This window comes from Nicotiana attenuata, chromosome 3, assembly GCF_001879085.1.
Source record: "Nicotiana attenuata strain UT chromosome 3, NIATTr2, whole genome shotgun sequence".
NCBI lineage: Eukaryota > Viridiplantae > Streptophyta > Magnoliopsida > Solanales > Solanaceae > Nicotiana > Nicotiana attenuata.
In genome coordinates, this window is record NC_031991.1 from 66964052 (window position 1) to 66985725 (window position 21674).

Sequence of the window (21674 nt, forward strand, 5' to 3'; positions counted from 1 at the left end):
TGTTCGAAAGTGCGAACAATTTTGTACCCATTAGGGTTCTCGAGGCTTGATATTATCGAAGCCCTTTGTAATTTTGCAGAGGCTAGCATTTTTAACCGGTTTATGAGAATATTCGAAGGCCGTTTTATCACGGAATTCGGACGTCTCCGAACCGTATCAATTTGGCTGTAGCCTTTTTAGTTTGGGACTTGCCTCTTGGGCTTGTTTTCCCGTTATACTTCAAGCTTGTTCGAAGTTTCAGTCCCCGAGTGGGGTGGCCGTGGCCTATAAAAATTGAGGGTGCCTTTTTAAGGTCTTATGATCTCGAGGCTTTAATAATTCGAGCTCCTGTATTTTTTGGACGGCAGTCCCCGAGTGTGGGGTTAATTGTTTGAACTTAAGTTGTGATCGACCCTTAAGCATGTTTATAAAATAGATCAGGAGTATGAAATTGTAAAGTAAAATTTCTCTAAGGCATGAGATATTTGGCAAGGAAAATATACTTCTCTTATTAGATGATTATACATGCGTACATGTTTGATGTTAGGGCTCGATGAGCCTATATGAGCACGGCTCATTCGACCGTTTGGCCCTTACTAATTTACCTATCGAGACCCTGCTGTCACGAAGTAATTTCCTTGCAACAAAGTTGTCATTTGAGGGTAATGCCCCACAGTATTCGAGGATGATTGTAAGGAAGCCTCGGATACTATTGACTCATTCTAAGTTAGCACGATCAATGGTTGCCTCGTGAAAAACCTTACCGGAAAACCCTTTTGGAAAAAAATCTATCTAAGGAAAAAAGAGTGCAACGCGTGCTTTCAAACCTAAAGACTTCGCGTTGAGGAGTCCATTGTCACTTCTGATCAAACACCTGTAGGAGTTAGTTTAAAATATAAATTAAAATGGAGAAGGTCGTACCTTAGCAGTAATATCATTTTAGGTGCGATATATTCCAATTGTTCGATAATTGTTCGCCGTTCATTATACCGAGCTTGTAGGACCCGTTTTTGATAATTTCGAGAACCTGGTACGGTCCTTCCCAGTTCGGACCCAGCTTTCCTTCATTTGGATTTCGAGTATTTAGGGTGACCTTTCTTAGCACCAAGTCCCCGATGTTAAAATGTCAAAGATTAGTTCTTCGATTGTAATACCTTTTGATCCGTTGTTTTTGAGCGGCCAATCGAACGAGGGCAGATTTGCGTCTTTCATCCAACAATTATAAGCTCGTATTCATGGCCTCGTTATTTGACTTTTCTGTTGTATATCGAAATCGGATGCTGGGCTCTCCGACTTCGACCAGGATTAGAGCTTCGGCGCCATAAACTAATGAGAACAGTGTTTCTCCGGTGCTGGATTTCGATGTTGTGTGGTACGCCCATAGAACCGCAGGGCAGTATCTCTCTCCATTTCCCTTTGGCGTTGGTCAATCTCTTCTTCAGGTTCTGAATGATGGTTTTATTGGTTGATTCGGCTTGTCCGTTCCCGCTGGGATGATAAGGCGTTGATAGGATTCTTTTGATCTTGTGATCCTCGAGAAACTTTGTTACTTTGCTACCGATGAATTGTTTTCCATTATCACTACGATCTCGGAGGGCATCCCGAATCGACATATGATGTGATACTAGATGAAGTCTATGACTTTTTTTTCTCTGAACTTCTCGAAGCCCGTGCTTCGACCCATTTAGAAAAATAATCAGTCATAAATAAAATGAACCGAGCCTTTCTTGGGGCCGACGATATCCATTCCCCATTTCATGAACGGCCATGGGGATAAGACCGAATGGAGCTACTCTCCGAGCTGGTGAATCATTGGCGCATACCTTTGGCATTGGTCGCATTCTCGAATGAAGTCTTTTGTGTCTTTATCCATATCGGTCCAGTAGTATTCTGTCCTGATTACTTTGTGGACCAACGATTTGGCACCGGAATGATTTCCACAAGTGCCTTCGTGAACTTCCCGTAGGACGTAATCGGTGTCTCCTGGTCCCAAACATATTGCCAAGGGTCCATCGAACGTCCTCCTAAGCAATGTTCCGTCTTCGGACAAAGTAAATCGTGCTGCCTTTGTGCGCAGAGCTCTCGACTCCTTTGGATCCGATGGGAGCTTTCCATTCTTTAAGTACTCTATGTACTTGTTTCTCCAATCCCAAGTCAAGTTTGTAGAGTTTATTGACCTCGAGAGTTGTACGACAGTCCCCGAGTTAAGTTTGTCATCCTCGACCGATGACCCCAAGGTTTCAAGGGCATCAACCTCACTGTTCTGTTCCCGAGGTATGTGTTGCAAGGTCCATTCTTTAAATCGATGCAAAGTTACTTGTATCCTGTCCAAGTATCTCTGCATTCAATCTTCTCGAACTTCGAAAGTTCTATTGACTTGGTTTACCACAAGTAGGGAATCACATTTGGCCTCGATGACCTCTGCTCCCAAACTTTTAGCCAGCTCGAGACCTACAATCATGGCCTCATACTCAGCCTCATTGTTAGTTAACTTAGAAGTTTTGATAGATTGTCTAATTTTGTTACCCGTGGGCGGCTTCAAAATGATGGCCAGCCCAGACCCTTTCACCTTTGAAGCACCTTCTATGAAGAGGGTCCACACCCCTGATGATGTACCCGATTTTAATAATAGTTCCTTTTCGACCTCAGGCACGAGGGCTGGCGGGAAGTCGGCCACCAAGTCTGCCAAGATTTGAGACTTGATGGCCATTCGGGGTTGATATTCGATATCATATCCGCTGATCTCAACGGCCCATTTGGCCAGTCAACCCAAAAGTTCGGGTTTGTGCAAAATATTGCGAAGGGGATAGGTAGTTACAACACAAATCGGGTGACATTGGTGAAATATGGTTTTAATTTCCTAGAGGCGCTTATTAAAGCAAGCGCTAATTTTTCTAAGTGTAGGTATCGGGTCTCGGCCTCACCTAAGGTCCGAGTAACATAGTAAATAGTGAATTGCGTACCATGATCTTCTCGAACTAGGACCCCACTTACCGCAATTTCTGATACTGCTAAGTATAAGTAGAGTTGCACATCCGCTTTCGGGGTGTGAAGCGGTGGCGGGCTCGATATGTATCGTTTCAGTTCTTCCAAGGCCTGCTGACATTCCGGGGTCCATTCAAAATTGTTCTTCTTCCTAAGCAGCGAGAAGAATTGATGACTCCGGTCTGAGGACCTCGAAATGAATCGCACCAGGGCGGCTATACGCCCGGTTAGCCTCTGCACGACCTTTATATTATCTACGACCTTGATATCCTTATCTTTGATTTTATAGGGGTTGATCTCGATCCCCCGATTGGACACCATGAAGCCGAGAACTTGCCGAGCCGACCCCGAATGCGCACTTTTCTGGGTTAAGCTTCATATTGTACTTCCTTAGTATATCGAAGGTTTCCTTCAAATGCTTTAAATGGTCCTCTGCTCGCAGGGACTTAACTAGCATGACATCAATATAAACTTCCATAGATTTCCCTATTTGTTCTACGAACATTCGATTTACTAGAGTTGCACCAGCATTTGTTTGTCCGAACGGCATTACGTTATAGCAATAGGTGCCGTATCTAGTGATGAACAAAGTCTTTTCCGGATCTTCCGGGTTCATCTGTATTTAATTGTACCCGGAGTAGAAATCGAGAAAACTGAAAATCTCGTGGACGGCAATGGCGTCGATCATGCAATCAATATTCAGCAAAGGAAAAGAGTCCTTAGGGCAGGCCTTGTTCAAGTCCTTATAGTCCAAGCACATTCTAAGTTTATTTCCCTTCTTAGGGACCACCACTACGTTTGCTAATCATTCGGGATATTTTACTTCCCGACCCTATCAGTGGGTAGTGATCTCTGGTGGGATCCCTGTCATATCGAGATAGGACCAAGCAGAGCAATTCATGTTAGCTGTAGGGAAATGAATAAGTTTTTTTCCTGAGCTCGGGGGTTAGCCCCGTGCCCAGGTATACCTTTCGTTCTGGCTGATGCTCGGTGATAGAATATAAGGGTCCACCAAACTCTATACAGACCAGGTTCTCTATCAGGTCCAACAGTACACACACACACACACACACAGCAGTAATTAAATGGCAAGAAGAATTTTACGTGGCAGCTCAACGGGATTAAAAATCATGACCTACCCTTGTAGGATTTCAACTTCACTACTGAGCAACTTTTAGATTACAACCTATGCAATCTAGGAATTAACTTATTAATCCCTCACTAACTTGTAATACTCTATTACAAGTCACTTAGTAATAACTTTATTACAAAGACTTTACAGCATGACTAACTCTAGCCAAGACTAAAATACACTATTAACAAATGGGTTCCTATAGAATGCTTCTAAATAAGCTAGAGGAAATACAATTTGAAGAACTATTACAATGTTACAACTCAACTAAGGACATCCAATGACTCTATGTAGGAACTGGTCCGTAGTTATTTTGTTCTTTGTTCTTGAAGCACTTGAAACTTGCTTGCTGGATAGTCACGTGAATGAGCTTCTCAAAATGTTCAAGTCTTATGTTTTACCTCCCTTGAATGCATATATACATGTGTGACATCACTTTTAATTATGTAAGCAAGGTAGGTAAAAAGTCTTCCCTGGAAAGTTGACTGCAGCACTGTAGCGTGTGCAGGCAGCAACTTTCCAGCTGGAAAGTTGACTTCGTACAGTCTCCTCGGGAACTGGTACGGACCTGGTCCCTCAGTTGTTTCTTCCACTTCTGAAGAGTTGAATCATATTCCACGGTGAATCCCAACCTGGAACCTTGTGATCTTGAGGTCTTGTAAATGTGTAACAGGTTCCTTATCTGATTCTAGATAGTAAGTTTGTTAGATCAACAAAACATAAAGTAAAGTACTTATAACCAAAGTAGTTGTAACCTATCATTCGATCAGTGCGATTTGTTCCAGCTCTTCAACCATTGATTTGGTGGCGTCGGAGTCGTCGGGAACTACGAAAGATCAAGGTATGCCATAGTCGTCGTCCTCTTCGGTCTCCCGCTTCCCCGGTTGGGTCGAGACCGGTGTCAGTGGTTGCTATTTAGCCTCTTGCTTCAGTTCGAGTATGATCCCTTTGCTGAAGAAAGTGCTGACACCAGTATTAATTTGTCAATTACAAACATCTCCTTTGCGGCATGCTATTCCTCGTAGACTGTTTTGACTCCTTCAGATGTTGGAAACTTCAGAACTTGATGAAGGGTCGAGGGTACCGCCCTCATGTTATGGATCCAAGGCCTTTCGAGCAGGGGGTTGTACCTCATGTCGACCTCGATTAGATGGAACTTTGTTTCTTGGATGGTCCCGTCCACGTTCACTGGCAAAGTAATCTCACCTTTGGTGGTTTCGCTCGCCATGTTAAAATCATTAAGCACTCGGGTTGCGGGCACAATTTGATCTTGTAGGCCGAGTTGTTCCACAACCTTTGATCGAATAATATTGGCCGAGCTACCTGGATCAACCAAAACACGTTTAACTTGAATTTTATTCATAAGGAGATATTTCCAGTGCGTCGTTATGAGGTTGTTCGATCCCTTCCGGTGCGTTCGTTTTTCCCCTGTGATCGTCACCTTGGTGCGTTTAAATATAGGTCCTTAAGGAATATCGACCCCTCCAACGATCATGTGAATCACGTGTTGTGGCTCTTCTTGCTCGTTCTGTCTGTTCGAATCCTTGTTTTTGAAGTGGTTCTTGGCCCGATCACTTAAGAATTCTCGAAGGTGCCCCTCGTTGAACAATTGGGCTACTTCCTCCCTTAGCTGTCTACAATCTTTTATTTTATGGCCATGGGTACCATGATACTTGTATATTTGGTTTGGATTTCTTTGGCCCGGATCGGTCTATGTAGATCGAGGCCACCTAGTATCTTTGATGCGTCCAATGGCTGACACTATGGAGGAAGCATCTACGTTGAAGTTATATTCTTATAATCGAGGTGCTTCTTTGGATCCGACATACCTATCGAAACCACTTTTGCTAATGAGCCCTCGGGAGCTCTGTCCCTAATCATTCCTTCTATCATTCCGAATGGGGTTGCGTACAGGGCCATTATTTCTCCGATCTCCACTGTATGGCTGATATCGGTCTCTATTCGACCGTGATTCCCGGTCAAAGTCCCTTTTAACTCTTTCCACGGACCTGTTAGGATAGACCGATCCGGTTGAAGCCCCCAGTTGATCGTCCTCGACCCTGATCGGCCCAAGTGACAGCTGGATATTCACTCAAATTCTATTTCAGCTGTTGTGAAGCTACAGAACTTCGAGCATTGAGACCCTTAGTAAAGGCTTGAACAACCCAATCATCGGTGATCGGTGGCAAATCCATCCGTTCCATTTGGAATCAAGATACGAATTCCCTGAGCATCTCGTTGTCTTTTTGTCTCACCTTGAAAAGGTCTGACTTTCTTGTAGCAACCTTAATGGCTCCGATGTGTGCCGTTATAAAGGAATCTGCAAGCATAGCAAACGAATCAATAGAATTAGGTGGCAAATTATGGTACCATATCATAGCACCCTTCGATAGAGTCTCCCCAAACTTCTTCACCAACACAGACTCGATCTCGTCATCTTCCAAGTCATTTCCCTTAATGGTGCACATGTACGAGGTGACGTACTCATTTGGATATGTTGTCTCGTTAAATTTCGGAATCTCGGGCATACGGAACTTATTGGGGGTTGGCTTCGGAGCCGCACTTGGGGGGAAAGGATTTTGGACAAACTTTTTGGAATCAAGTCCTTTCAACACCGGTGGTGTCCTCGGGATTTGGTCGACTCTGGAATTATAAATTTTCCCTTTCTTATCGTTTTTCTCGATCTTCTTTTCCCCTGTCTTGATCCGCTTCGTCATTTCCCTGAGCATCTTTACGATAGCAGGATTGGTCTCCGGTTCTCCTCCATTCGACCTCTTTGGCACCGACTCGGCTCTATGAAAAATTTCTTGCGATGGCTCGATCTCGATCCTTCTTGGTGCACGATTTTGATTTTGGAGCTGTGCTATTGCAGCTTGTTGGGTCTGCAACATTTCGAATATCATTCGAAGGCTAATACCACCTTTTTCACCGTCCTGGGCATTCTGATCTACCGTTCGAGCACCTCTGCGGACGCTATTTTCAAGGTCGATGTCCAAATTCCCATTAATGGCAATATGTGAGCTGATGTTGATTGGGTCCACGGCCCGAGCACCATCGGGGTTGACTGGAGGTACCCCGTTCCCTGGGGCGGCTATATTATCGTTCTCGCCATGGAGACCGAGACCATTGTCCGTGTGTGTAGGTGCTACTTGAGAGTTTGACATGTTGATCCTGGAATCAAAGACACTTTAAAGAACAAGTGTAAAATAGTGTGTGTTACGAAAATTGTACCAGGCAATCACTATTATCTTTAGCCCCACGATGGGCGCCAAACTGTTTACTCTTAAAATCGAATAACAATTAAACTTATGAGTGGTTTAAAGGATATGTGATTTCACTTGGCACAAACTGATAAATATAAGAATTAATTATAGAAATTACGGTAAAAATAAAGCAAATCAATGTGATGAACAATTATGGCCTTCGAGCTAATTGACTTCGAACCAACTGAACAAGATATTGGAAGTATGAACAGAACAACAAATCTTGCAAGAGATAAAAATGTGGTATACTACTTTGATATGCGTGAATGTATATGATTACAAATGGTTAAGACCCTCTTTATATAGTAAAGGAATCCTATTTACGATATAATTCTAATTACAGAAGGAAATCCCATGATTAGCTAAACAACTGCCCTTGATTTGATCTGTTCCGAGATTTCCGCCATGATCCTCGACCAGTCACGGATATTTCGCCTTTCCGTTATTATGCTATCTTCGGTCTTGCTCGATGTCTATCCCGTTCGATCTCGATCGTTACTGGACTCGATCTCGACAGGTACCTCGAATCCAGAATTCGGTACCTTATCCTCGTGTCTCGGTCTGATATGCTATGGGGTTGATCCTCGATCCATCCCCTGGTCTCGATTAATCAGTAAAATCGGATGGGCCCGATTTTAACCATATACATGTGAACTATTTGACTTGATGCAAAAGATTTATGGAAGTAGCTTAGGGATCAGATTATTCATATAATATAATGTTTTATTTCGATTAAAGAACGAGTTAAAAGACGATGTAAATTGGTTGAAGATACTATTAATTCTTAATGCACCTCGTATGCTCATAGTACCATGCAAAAATAACAATAACAATTTACAGTTATGCCTTAGTCCCAAATAAAATTGGATCGACAATGTAAATACTTTTATTAGATGGTAAATTGGAGTAAGTAATTTTTTGTATAATTGATCACTCCTACAAATGAAAACCTGGGGTTGTAAATCAAAGGAAGTTTTATTAGATGGTAAATTGGAGTTATCTAAATATGATACAAGACTTGAGTCAAATGAAATTTCCATTCTCTATTTTTTTTTTCGTACTGAAGTGAAAAGAAACTGCTTATTACGCAAAGACTTCTTCCCTTAAACATATATATGAGGGAAAACAAAAAAGTGAAGTCGAAAAAACTAGAGATTTTCAGATTTTTGAAAGAGTTTTCCAAAGTTTTGATTACTGACTAGATACCCTAATTTTCAACATGCCTGACTCTGCATGAAATAATGTGAATACATAACCATTGAAACAGTGAAAACACATACTCCCTCCGGTTCACAATAAGTGTCCAATTTGCTTTTAGCACGCCCGTTAAGAAAATACTAAATTCTATACAAAAATACCTACTATGACTAAACTACCCCTAATTAAATATATAATGTAGGAGTAAGAAAACTTTTTAGGGATATGTACATAGGGGTTATTTTGTAAAAACAAATTGAATTCTTTCTTGATTACACACTGGACACTTATTTTGAACCAAAATAAAAAAGCAAATTGGACACTTATTGTGAACCGGAGGGAGTAACAAGAAATGCTCCAATTACTTGAAACTTCAAAAGCATTAATTATTGAATAATATGTACTTAAGTGACTGTCAAATATATACATAGTCTTCATCCTCCCCCTAACTTTTTCTAACTTCTACTAAGTTCTAATCCTGTTTCTTTGTCAAATACTTGGGCAAAATCTTGTCCTCTTCTACAATATCTATATGAATATAAATACAAGACTGAGAAAATCATAAACTTAGAAAATTTTTAATCCTTGGAAATAGTGCTCTTATACCAATATTGACTAACCATTGTTACACATAAAACACCATTTGACCACTGTCAGTTCAGGAGTATATTCGTTTTGTTTAATTTACTTTAATTGTTTAAGTTCGGTGGGTAGAAAGAAACAGAAAAAGGATGATTAATTTAAGTATTTATGGAAATAATTTTATTGTTTAAGTAGTACTACAATATCAAAAGCATAGAATCTTTGTCCAGTTGAAGAACAAAGAAACAATATCGTGGATGAGACTCCAAGTTGGCAGTGGATTCTCTGACTAAAAATAAATAATTTATTATTTAATTGATGATACATTTTTCATTGGATTCCACTAATCTATTTTTCTTTTCTTTTTAGTTCTGAATTATGTTAAGAAGAAAATACAAGTATTTTTAAATACAAATAAAGAGCCCCCACTTTCTGAATAAATTGAAGCAAGTGATGAATTCACATGGGAGATGAGTCAGATCTCCTCCGTAGTTCAAATTAAAGAAGGACCAATCCAGGAGCTGATATACGTACGTACATTGTTCTTCTAATAATAATTATTTTATTGCTAATAAATTAAAGCGTTAAGTAAAATTTCTGAAAAAGTAGGAACATTTTAAGGAATAAGTGCCCATTAATTAGGGTGAACGTGGAATAAAGTTAGCTGAGTATGCTCTAAAAAAATTAAATGGACTTGGCTTTAATCATCTTTTTTCTTCAAGTAAGAAGAAAGGGAAAAAGAAGCAAAAAAGGAAGAACTTTTATGACCTAATTGACTTATAAATTATAATTCATCTTTATTCTCACGGCTCAACGGCTAAAGATGCCATTCGCAGTGCATTAAGAATATAGTATTATAAATGTAATTGAGGAATAATCTATACATTTGAGGGACTTTTAATATTACACGATTAATACTATAACAAAATACTTATAAAAAATACTACCAATATTTTAGGAAATTCCATGTCTACAGATGAAAATGTTTTCAGTGGTTTAATTTGAAAATTTTGAATTCAACTTTGAATTAATGACAATTATGGTATTTCACCTTAGTTATAAATACGAGTTAGTTTTTTTCTTTATGGAATTTTGTTCAAATATAGCTAAATTAAATGAGCACTAATGTTGCTTTATTAAATTTCTAGATGATTTTGTATTTTAATTGAAGGGGAGACTCGGGGTAACTGGTAAAGTTGCTGCCATATGACCAGGAGGTCACGGGTGCATAGTGAGAGCTTAGTGCACCGGTCTGCCCTTTTTATGCTTTTGCATTTAATTGCAGAAATTCGAAATTACTCTATAAGTCTGAGGCTCGCAAAGTTCTCCTTAATTAGATTAAAAAAGAAATACAGGCTCATATTGTGGTTACTTCAGGCAACAAAATCTACAAGGGAATGCATTTGATCGGTTCTATGATCAATTATAAATGTTCATCTGGTCATATAATTATTTTCTTATAAAATCAGTAAAATAATACATGGAAAATAAATTAAACGCACGAGATTTTTTATGAGATTATTCTTTTCTATTTAACTGTAAGTGTATTGTAGGAGCTCATTTTAATACCGGACACATTTACGCAACACAAAACGAGATTAACTTCCTCCCAAGTGTTGAGGACAAATTATCACATCTTAGTTTTACTGAAGAACTACCACCAAAATAATTAGAGATTTGACGTTATAATTTATTATAAGTATTATTTTAATATGCGATGCTTTTTCATAAAAAAACACTAAATATATGAGATCAGTAAATAAGCTTAAGCTTATGCACTGAGATGTAAACTGTTGAGGAATGTACTGATACAGGGCAAACCAGTGTTAGTTAGTTGTTGATTGTTATTTATAAACCATAGTTAGCTAGCTAGTAACTATAGTTGAGTTAGAGATTAGTTAGTATAAATAGACGTTAGTTAGCCAGTTGTACGATACTCTTTCTCAATGGAACAGTGAAGTTTCCATTTTCCAGTTCTTCTTCTCCTCTCGTCTTCATCTTTCATTCTTAAATCTGAGTTAGAGGTTAACTGAATTCATCAATTTAACATGGTATCAGAGCGGATAATCGATCAAATCTAGGGTTCTTCACTGTAAATTAGTTGAAGAACGAGAGAAAATCGATTTTTGTTTGCTCTCTGTTTTTTTCTGTTCAGAAACCCTAATTTTCTTCAATGGCGGTTGATGAAGTTGTTGATCAAAGCTCGATTGTGATTGATCACAATCATCCTCTGTATTTGCATCCATCTGACACACCTGGAGCACTGTCACTAGGTTTTCAGCTGATTGGAATGGAGAATTACACTATGTGGAGCCAAGCTATGGAGGTTTCACTGTTGACTCGCAACAAGCTGGGATTTATTGACGGAACCATCACTCGTGACACTTATGGAGATAAGTATTCTAATCTCTGGGATCGATGTAATGCTATAGTGAAATCATGGATTATGCATAATGTTAGTCGCGATTTGTTGAGTGGTGTTCTGTTTCGCTCAAATGCATGTGCGATTTGGAGTGATCTGCGTGAACGTTTTGATAAAGTAAATGATTCACGAATGTATTATCTTCATAGAGAAATTTTTACATTGACTCAAGGAGTAACTAGCGTTTCTGTATATTACTCTAAACTGAAGGATCTCTGGGATGAATATGACTCAATAATGCCACCACCTACCTGTTGTGATAAGTTTAAAAAGTTTGTAGATCACCAACAATATCAACGACTATGGCAATTTCTGATGGGACTCAATGATAGTTACAGTCAAGCCCGTAGTCAAATTCTTATGAAATCCAAAATTCCCACTGTTAATCAAGCATATGCAATGATTTTACAAGATGAAAGTCAGAAAATGGTGGCTGGTAACAGTTCATATGTTGCTGATTCATCAGATCTCACAGCCTTATACTCATCAAAGTTGGGGCAGAAGATAGTAAAGAAAAACTATAATATGGAGTGTGATTATTGTAATATGAAAGGACATATAAGAGACAACTACTACAAGCTATTGAGGTGTGAATACTGCAACATGAAAGGGCATTTGAAGACAAATTGCTATAAGTTGAATGGGTACCCTGCGGATTTTAAGTCAAAAAGGAAGGCAAATATGACTAGTTGTGTTCCAGGTCAAGGTGTGTATGTTCCATCTGATGGAATGTTAGCTAAACCACAAAGTTATGGTCAACAAAGACTTGGACAAGGACATCAGCTGGGGCAACAGCAGTATGCACCAGCACCAGCTTTTACACCTGAGCAATATCAACAAATCCTTACACTGCTGAATAACACACATGTCTCAGAGGCTTATGCTTCTGCACATATGGCAGGTAATGTCTCCTATGTTCAACAACCTGATGAAAGTGGATTGTGGATACTGGAGCTACTAATCACATGGTTGGTAACCAAGACACTTTGCATGACAAAGTGATAACAGGAAATGCAAGTAGTGTCCAGTTCCCTACAGGTGATTCAGCCAAAGTGTCTCATGCTGGAAGCTGTCAACTGAATGGAGGAGAAACTATCACAGGTGTATTATGTGTGTCAGCATTTAAATTCAACCTACTGTCTGTGTCTCAATTGACAAAGGACCTTAAGTGTTGTGCTGCTTTCTATCCTGATTTCTGTATTTTACAGGATCTCTTCACTGGGAAGGTGAAGGAGATTGGTAAAAAAGAAGGGGAGCTCTATGTGCTTCATACACAAAGGAGGTTAAAGAATTCAGCTAAGTCATTTGCAGTAGTAAGAGCTGATAGTGAATTGTGGCATAAGAGGCTGGGACATGTCCCTTTTTCTGTCATTAAAAAGTTACCTAATCTCACTGGTAATGATAGTGCTAGAATAAGTCATTGTGACATTTGTCCTTTGGCAAGACAAGCTAGGATTCCATTTCAAATAAGTACTACTAGAGCAGTAGATTGTTTTGATTTGCTACATATGGATGTATGGGGGCCTTACAAAGCCTTAACTCATAATGGAAAAAGATTTTTTCTCACAGTTGTAGATGATTATTCCAGGTGGACCTGGATTTTTTTATTACATCTTAAATCTGATGTAGCTGCAGTACTTAAACAGTTCATCATTATGGTCAGGACACAATTTGGGAAGATGATAAAATGTTTCAGGTCTGATAATGGGATAGAGTTTTTTAATCAGAGTTGCAATGAGTTATTCTCAGTACATGGCATTGTGCATCAAAGTTCTTGTCCATACACTCCACAACAAAATGGAGTGGTAGAAAGAAGACATAGACGTATATTGGAGACAGCAAGGGCTATAAGGTTTCAAGGTCATTTGCCTATCAGATTCTGGGGAGAGTGTATTGAGGCAGCAGTATACATCATCAACAGGATACCCTCCACTGTTTTGCACAACAGATCACCTTTTGAAGTGTTATTTGGCAGACAAGCTTCTATATCTCACATGAGAGTTCTAGGGTGTCTATGCTTTGCTACTAACTTAGTGAAAGGAGACAAGTTTGGTCCTCGTGCAATAAAGTCTGTGTTCCTGGGGTATGCACCTACACAGAAGGGCTACAAGTTATACAACATTGAGCAGAGGTCTATATTTGTGAGCAGGGATGTGGTTTCTCATGAAGATGTGTACCCTTTCCAAAAAAATGTTGAAGATTTCAGAATGTACTCCCAATCAACTGCCATATTCAACAATGATAGTCTGCTGTCACCTATTGATTGCAGGGGTGTTGAAGCGCTTGGGAATACTAACATTGACACAATAGTTGATGCGCATGCATCTGAAATGCAAGCATCTTCATCCTCTAATTCCAGCAATACAGGAAGAAGTGTCAATGTAGAAGAAGGTGCAACTGTTGTTCCAGAGATACAGACACCAGCCGAAGGAAATGAGGTTCCTATGTCATATGATATTAGACAAAATAGACCATCCATTGTTCCAGAGATACAGACACCAGCTGAAGGAAATGAGGTTCCTATGTCATATGATATTAGACAAAATAGACCATCCATTGTTTGTGATCAGAGAAGGTCTGGCAGGACCACTAAACCTCCTATTTGGCTCAAGGACTACATTAGACCTCAAGGAAGGTCAGGTTTTGCAAGTCATTATCTATATACAATTAGTGATGTTATACAATATGGTGGGCTTTCAGCCAAATATCAAGCATATGTTGCTAAAGTTTCTTCAGATATTGAACCTACATCCTTTCATGAAGCTGCCAAGGATTGGAGGTGGATTGAAGCTATGAAAGCAGAGATCCAAGCTCTAGAAGATAATCACACGTGGGAGGTAGTAACACTGCCTCATGGCAAGAAGGCAATTGGTTGTAAATGGGTCTATAAGATCAAATATACAGCTTCTGGAGATATAGAAAGGTTCAAGGCTCGCTTGGTGGCAAAAGGGTACAGTCAGAAGGAAGGTTTGGATTATCAAGAGACATTTTCACCTGTAGTGAAAATGGTCACAGTCAGGTCTGTGATTGCCATTGCAGCTGCAAAAGGTTGGGTTTTGCACCAAATGGATGTATACAATGCATTCTTGCAAGGAGATTTGGAAGAGGAAGTCTATATGGAACTGCCTCAGGGTTTCTCACATTCAGCAGGAAAGACACAAGTTTGTCGATTACACAAGTCTCTTTATGGGCTTAAACAAGCCTCCCGTCAATGGAATATTAAACTAACTACTGCACTTCTTCAGTCAGGTTTCAAACAGAGCCATCTTGATTATTCTTTGTTTACTAAGCACATTAATGGGAAGATAGTTATTGTCCTAGTGTATGTGGATGACTTGCTCATCACTGGAGATGATGTTGTCCTTATATCAGAAACCAAAGCTGCACTTCATCAGAACTTCAAAATCAAAGACTTGGGAGAGCTCAAGTATTTTTTGGGCATTGAGTTTGCGAGAAGTAAGGAGGGAATTTTGTTACATCAGAGGAAGTATTCTCTTGAACTTATCTCTGATGCTGGCTTGGCAGGAGCAAAACCAGTGGGGGCACCTGTTGAGGTGAATCAGAAGTTAACTACAACTGAATTTGATCACCAATTTGGACTTACCAGTGATACTTTACTTGCTGATCCTGGATCCTATCAGAGGTTGATTGGTAGGCTACTCTATCTAACCATTACTAGGCCGGATATTTCATTTGTTGTGCAATGTTTGAGCCAATTCATGCATGTTCCTAAGACATCCCATCTTGAGGCTGCCTTAAGAGTAATCAGATATTTGAAGAAGAATCCTGGTCTAGGAATCCTTATGTCATCTACAGGTTCTACCAAGTTGCAAGCTTATTGTGATGCTGATTGGGCTTCATGCCCAAATACGAGGAAGTCAGTGACTGGGGATATGGTCACACTTGGTGATTCTCTAATATCTTGGAAATCTAAGAAGCAGAATACTATATCTCGTATTTCAGCTGAAGCAGAGTATAGAAGTCTAGCATCGACTGTGGCAGAAATATTATGGTTGGTTGGTCTGTTCAATGAATTGGGAATATCTCTCACGCTGCCTATTCCACTCTATTGTGACAACAAATCTGCAATACAGATTGCTGCGAACCCAGTCTTCCACGAACGCACCAAGCACATTGACATCGATTGTTATTTCATTAGTGAGAAGATACAGCAGGGATTGGTTGAAACTGTGTATCTGCCTTCTGCTGAGCAACCAGCTAATCTATTGACGAAGGGGTTAAGTTGCAATCAGCATGACCATCTATTATCCAAGCTAGGCCTAAAGAACATTTTCCTTAGACCTAGCTTGAGGGGGGGTGTTGAGGAATGTACTGATACAGGGCAAACAAGTGTTAGTTAGTTGTTGATTGTTATTTATAAACCATAGTTAGCTAGCTAGTAACTATAGTTGAGTTAGAGATTAGTTAGTGTAAATAGACGTTAGTTAGCCAGTTGTACAGTACTCTTTCTCAATGGAACAGTAAAGTTTCCATTTTCCAGTTCTTCTTCTCCTCTCGTCTTCATCTTTCATTCTTAAATCTGAGTTAGAGGTTAACTGAATTCATCAATTTAACATAAACAATACAACATTTGAACAATGTATGTATTAGAGAAAATAATGCATGTATTATCTTTGATAAATCCTTTATTTGGTACTTTCTTAACCTATGTATAATTAATACAAATGTTAGTTATACACCTATTTGTCATTATCAAATGACCCTACCAAACGACCCCTAATGGTATAAAAAATATTGGTAAACTGTGTTAGTTTTCCAAAATAATAGCGAGATTTTTTTAAAAATACTTATAGGAGTACTTGAAAGTTGATACTGGTGTCTCGAAATGGTAAATGGAGGGGCAAATTCGAAATGGTAACGGTTAAAAACTTTGAACACAAAGGGCATAAAAGTAAAATCAGAGGTTTCCTTTGTGGACCCCACATAGAAAGAAAAGGACGGCATGGTGCATTTTCTCCGACCCCACTCTTTTCCACCGTCCTTTTTTTACCCCTCGTGTTCACCAAAAATAAGAGAAAAACAAAGAACCAAAAATATAAAAAAGAAAATTGAAAAAGAAATAGTAGTATTAAATAAATGGGTGTGAATAAGGAAATGGAAAACGACAGACTCAACTCTGCATTTTTATTGGATTTTTGGGTGAAGCGGAAAGGAGAGAGAAACAATCAAAGTAAAAGCTTTTAGCCTCTCACTGTCCTCAACACTTGGGTTTTGTGTTTTCTTTGAGGAGAAAAAAGTAGAACAGTGGTGCGTAGGATAAGCAGTGTATGGACTCTTAAGGAGTGTAGTTTAAGAGCTTTTCTGGCTATGGTAGAGTGAATTTGAGCTAGAAAAACACACTGGAAGTGTAGTGTGTGTAGCCATTTTAGCTGATTTCTTGACTTGGGTCGTGCTTCTTTTCTTGATTGGAGGTGAAATAGCGTACCTACGTACAATGGCAGCTGCTGTGCAGTTTAGCTCATGTGGTCAGAGGAGAAGAAGAGCTTATATTGTAGTTTTGATGTTGGTTTACTTGTGGGGTTCTCTGATCTCGTTATCTTGTGCTGCTAGGCTCTCTTCTGTCTCAAGGCAGAAGCTTCAGGTTGAGAGACACTTGAAAAGGCTCAATAAACCTGCCATCAAAAGCATTGAGGTATTTACTTCACTTTTCTCCCCTTGGTTTAAGCTTAAACCATCTCTTTGTGACAACATTACTCCCAAAAAAATAAAAAATTATTGAGTTTTGAACTTTTTTGCTGGAGAAATTGGTCGCTAGTGGAAGGAAAATAGTAGTGTTGTGAGTGTCATTTTTCCCCTAGCTTGTGCACTTATCATTAGCTGCTCTGTGATTCTATCCTAATTTTCATCTTCTTTGTCCATTTTTTAGTGATTTTCTCAGCTAATAATTTTTTACTTGAATAGCTATTGCAGTGTTTGGTTTATATTGGTTGCTCCCCATTTTTTTGTTTTTTTTGGGTGGGGTGGTGGTGGGGGGTGGTGGGTGGTGGTGGTGGGTAGTGGGGTTTTGAGAGAGGGTAAGAGGAGCAAGGGTTCTCTTGTTTTTGGCTCCATGTTGTGTGTCTCCTCCCTTATTCTTGGAAGTCATTCAAATTAGTTATTACCATATCTGAAGTAGAACAATTTCCTTTGTTAAATGGAAGATATTTGGTTGAGCATGAAGGAAAGTGAGTAAGATTAAATTTTAATGTTGTGACTGTAATGATTATACAGAGTGCAGATGGGGATATTATTGACTGTGTACACATCTCTCAGCAACCAGCTTTTGACCACCCATTCCTCAAAGATCACAAAATCCAGGTCCATATTTCTTTTTTCCATTGCTTTCAATAAAAACACTCTTTCAGTATTTTCTTCTCACATTCCTTAATTTTCTCCTTGAAAATTCTTGGTAATATTCTAATGGGTGTATTATAAATGCTCAGATGCGACCTAGCTATCATCCAGAAGGGCTTTTTGATGAGGACAAGATGGCCACAAGGCCTAAAGAAAGAACAAATTCCATCACTCAATTGTGGCATATGAGTGGAAGTTGCCCTGAGGACACTATTCCTGTAAGAAGAACAAAGAAAGATGATGTTTTGAGGGCAAGTTCTATCAAAAGGTATGGCAAGAAGAAGCACAGAGCCATCCCTAAGCCCAGGTCTACAGATCCTGACCTTATCAATGAAAGTGGACATCAGGTGCCTAACATTTCTACCATCAATTTTATCACTCCCAGCTATGTTGCTTGGACTCTCCGAAAATGTCGCCTGGTGCGTGTCTGATCCTCCAAAAGTAGTGTATTTTTGGAGCATCCGACACGAGTGCGGCAGCATTTTGGAAAGTCAGTGCAACATAGACTTCCAGAACCATATCTTGATTTTCTTATCTGATTGTTTTTTGTGTGTATTGGCAGCATGCAATAGCTTATGTTGAAGGAGACAAGTATTATGGAGCAAAGGCAACTATTAATGTGTGGGAACCCAAGGTACAGCAGCCAAATGAGTTCAGCTTATCTCAGCTTTGGATTCTTGGTGGTTCTTTTGGTGAAGATCTAAACAGCATTGAAGCTGGTTGGCAGGTATATTAATTACTACTCTCTGCTATACTTGGAACTATTTTTTGAGTTGAATAAAGTTGTAGTGAGGGACAATGACACCCGACTGTTCACCTTCACATGTCAAAAGTATTGTGTGTTATTATTGAGTCTAACAAGTAAGCATGCACGTGAATGTCAGGTTAGCCCAGACCTCTATGGTGACAATAACACAAGACTGTTCACTTACTGGACTGTAAGTTTCTTGATTTCTCATTTTTATTTGAACTTTATGATCTGTTCTTAATCTTTGGTTACAATTATTTGCAGAGTGATGCATATCAAGCAACAGGATGCTACAACCTTCTCTGCTCAGGTTTCATTCAAGTCAGCAGTGCAATAGCTATGGGAGCAAGCATCTCCCCTGTTTCAGCCTATAGAAACTCCCAGTATGATATCAGTATTCTTATCTGGAAGGTAAAATTCCACTTTCAAAGTTTCAGACCATTCTGCCTTTATGTCAAATTGTGGGGCACCAACAGCCAGCATCTCATCAAGTGAATAAAAAAAGTGAATATCAAGAATTCATTGAACACATCATTATGTGGGAAAATGTCCAACTACAACAACCACCAGTAAAATCTCCTAAGTGGGGTTTGGGAAGGGTAGTGTATACGCAGACCTTGTCCCTACCCGAGGGATAGAGAGGCTGTTTCCGAAAGACCCTCGGCTCAAGGAAAATGTCTAACTAATATAATTAAATTTAACTGTTCTGGAAACAAGAAATCTTTATTATTCCCTTTCAAAAAAATCAAATCTTTATTATCCAAAAACACACAACTCCCAAATTGGTGCCTGAAACACACACACACACACAAAAAGAAACTTCTGTTTCTATTTGCTCATTGTTCTTGTTGGTGTAATCCTTTTACATTGGATATTAATTGTAGGATCCAAAAGAAGGACATTGGTGGATGCAATTTGGAAATGACTATGTGTTGGGGTATTGGCCATCATTTTTGTTCTCCTATTTAGGAGAGAGTGCATCAATGATAGAGTGGGGTGGGGAGGTGGTGAATTCACAACCAGATGGTAAACATACAGCTACACAAATGGGGAGTGGTAGGTTCCCAGAAGAAGGTTTTGGCAAGTCAAGTTATTTCAGAAACATTCAAGTTGTTGACAGTTCCAATAATCTTAAATCTCCTAAAGATCTTGGCACTTTCACTGAGCAATCCAACTGCTATGATGTCCAAACAGGAAGTAATGAAGATTGGGGACATCACTTTTACTTTGGAGGCCCTGGTAGAAACCCTAATTGCCAATGATCCTAAAAATGAAAAAAAAAAACAAGATCCCATTACTGATAATAGCCCCCTCACCCCTGTAAAATTTAATTTAGTCTAATGCTTTCTCTCTTGTATACCCTTTTGGTTTTTGATTTTTTTAGGTTTGTGTCAGCAGTAAATGTGAACTTTTTCAGCAGTGTGGGAAGTTTTGACCCTTTTGCTTTTTTTCACCTTGAAAGGTTCTCCCATGCAAATGAATGGGGAAGTGTGGCCTAGTTTCTCAAAAAGCTAAGAAAGAAACAAAAGGCCTTTTGTCATCTTCTTTGTATTTTATATGCTCCACTCTTAGGAGTACTTTCACTCAATGGATAATGAAATGTATCCTTCTGGTTTGAGGTGTGATTTGTTCAAAGGAAATTAAGAATGTGACTTGTTCTTTATAAAAAAAAACAGTCCGGTGCACTAAGCTTCCCCTATGCACGGGGTTCGGGAAAGGGCCGGACCACAAGGGTCTATTATACGCAAACTTAATATTTTCATAGCTTGAACCCGGGACCTTCTGATCACATGTGGCTTATTCTAAATTACAATATTTATTGGTAAAACTAAAATCAAGAAGTGAATGAATGGACAGAAGAAAGGCATATTGGATGGGGTGTTAGTGGAAGACATGTATTTTTATCATCTTTGGGTGGTCCATTAACTTTTGTAAAGAGCCCCCACTAACCCCCCCCCCCCCAACCCCAACCATTGCCACTCCCCACTAATCACAGTATGTCCACCATGTTTAGTTGTCCTTTACTCCCTCTGGTTCACTATAATTGTTCAATTTGCTTTTAGCACGCCCATTAAGAAAATACTAAATCCTATACAAAAATACCTACTATGATTAAACTATCCCTAATTAAACATTTAATATGAGGAGTAAGAAAACTTTTTAGGGATATGTACATAGGGGTTATTTTGTAAAAACAAATTGAATTCTTTCTTGATTACATAACTGGACACTTATTTTGAACCAAAATGAAAAAGCAAATTGGACACTTATTGTGAACCGGAGGGAGTAACTTTTATTGATCCTTGCTATATTCTTATTTCTTTTAAGCTGTTGGGTTGCCTATGCATGAAAAGTGACTATAAAGTTGCTTCCATTTTTGCCTTCATTTTGGAAAACGATTCTTTTTTGTTAGAAATTTTTGTAGTGAGGCTGTGATACACGTTATGAGTAAAATAATAAGGATTTAATTTTCAAGAATGTTACACAAGCCATTAGTAGATAAAAATAGGGGCAGCAAACGGGCGGGTTGGGTCGAATATGAGCGGGTCAAAACGGGTAATTTTAATAAAGCGGATAAATTATCCGACCCGACCCGTATTTGAGACGGATAAAAACGGGTTTATCCGGCGGATAATATATCCATATTATCCATGGCTTCTTAAATATGATCACTTATTAGAGAAGTCCTAGTCTTGCAAACTTGAGGAACTCCAATTTGAGGCTTTACAAATGTAAAAGTTAAATACATTAGTTATCCATTGATTATCCATTTGGTTAATCATTTTCTAAGTGGATAATATGGTTCTTTATCCATATTCGATCCGTTTTTAAATGGTTCATTATGCAACCCATTTTTCGATGAATAATATGGTTGGATAAGTATTTTCTTTTAACCATTTTGCTATCTCTGGAGAAAAACAGTCTTATACTAATATCAAGAACTTGCTTCCTACTTGCGCGTACACTAATATCGACCGAAAAAAATTAAAATTAAATTCAGAGTTTTAAGTC

At 39.0% G+C, this 21674-nt stretch overlaps 1 protein-coding gene across 1 annotated transcript; it reads left to right on the top strand.

The window, feature by feature from the left end:
* Positions 16669-20280, top strand: LOC109223984. Its single transcript, XM_019388505.1, has 7 exons — positions 16669-17213; positions 17792-17878; positions 18004-18261; positions 18477-18641; positions 18799-18852; positions 18927-19073; positions 19547-20280. Exons 1-7 carry the CDS (start codon positions 17016-17018, stop codon positions 19922-19924), a joined length of 1287 nt encoding a protein of 428 aa, XP_019244050.1. The 5' UTR covers positions 16669-17015; the 3' UTR covers positions 19925-20280.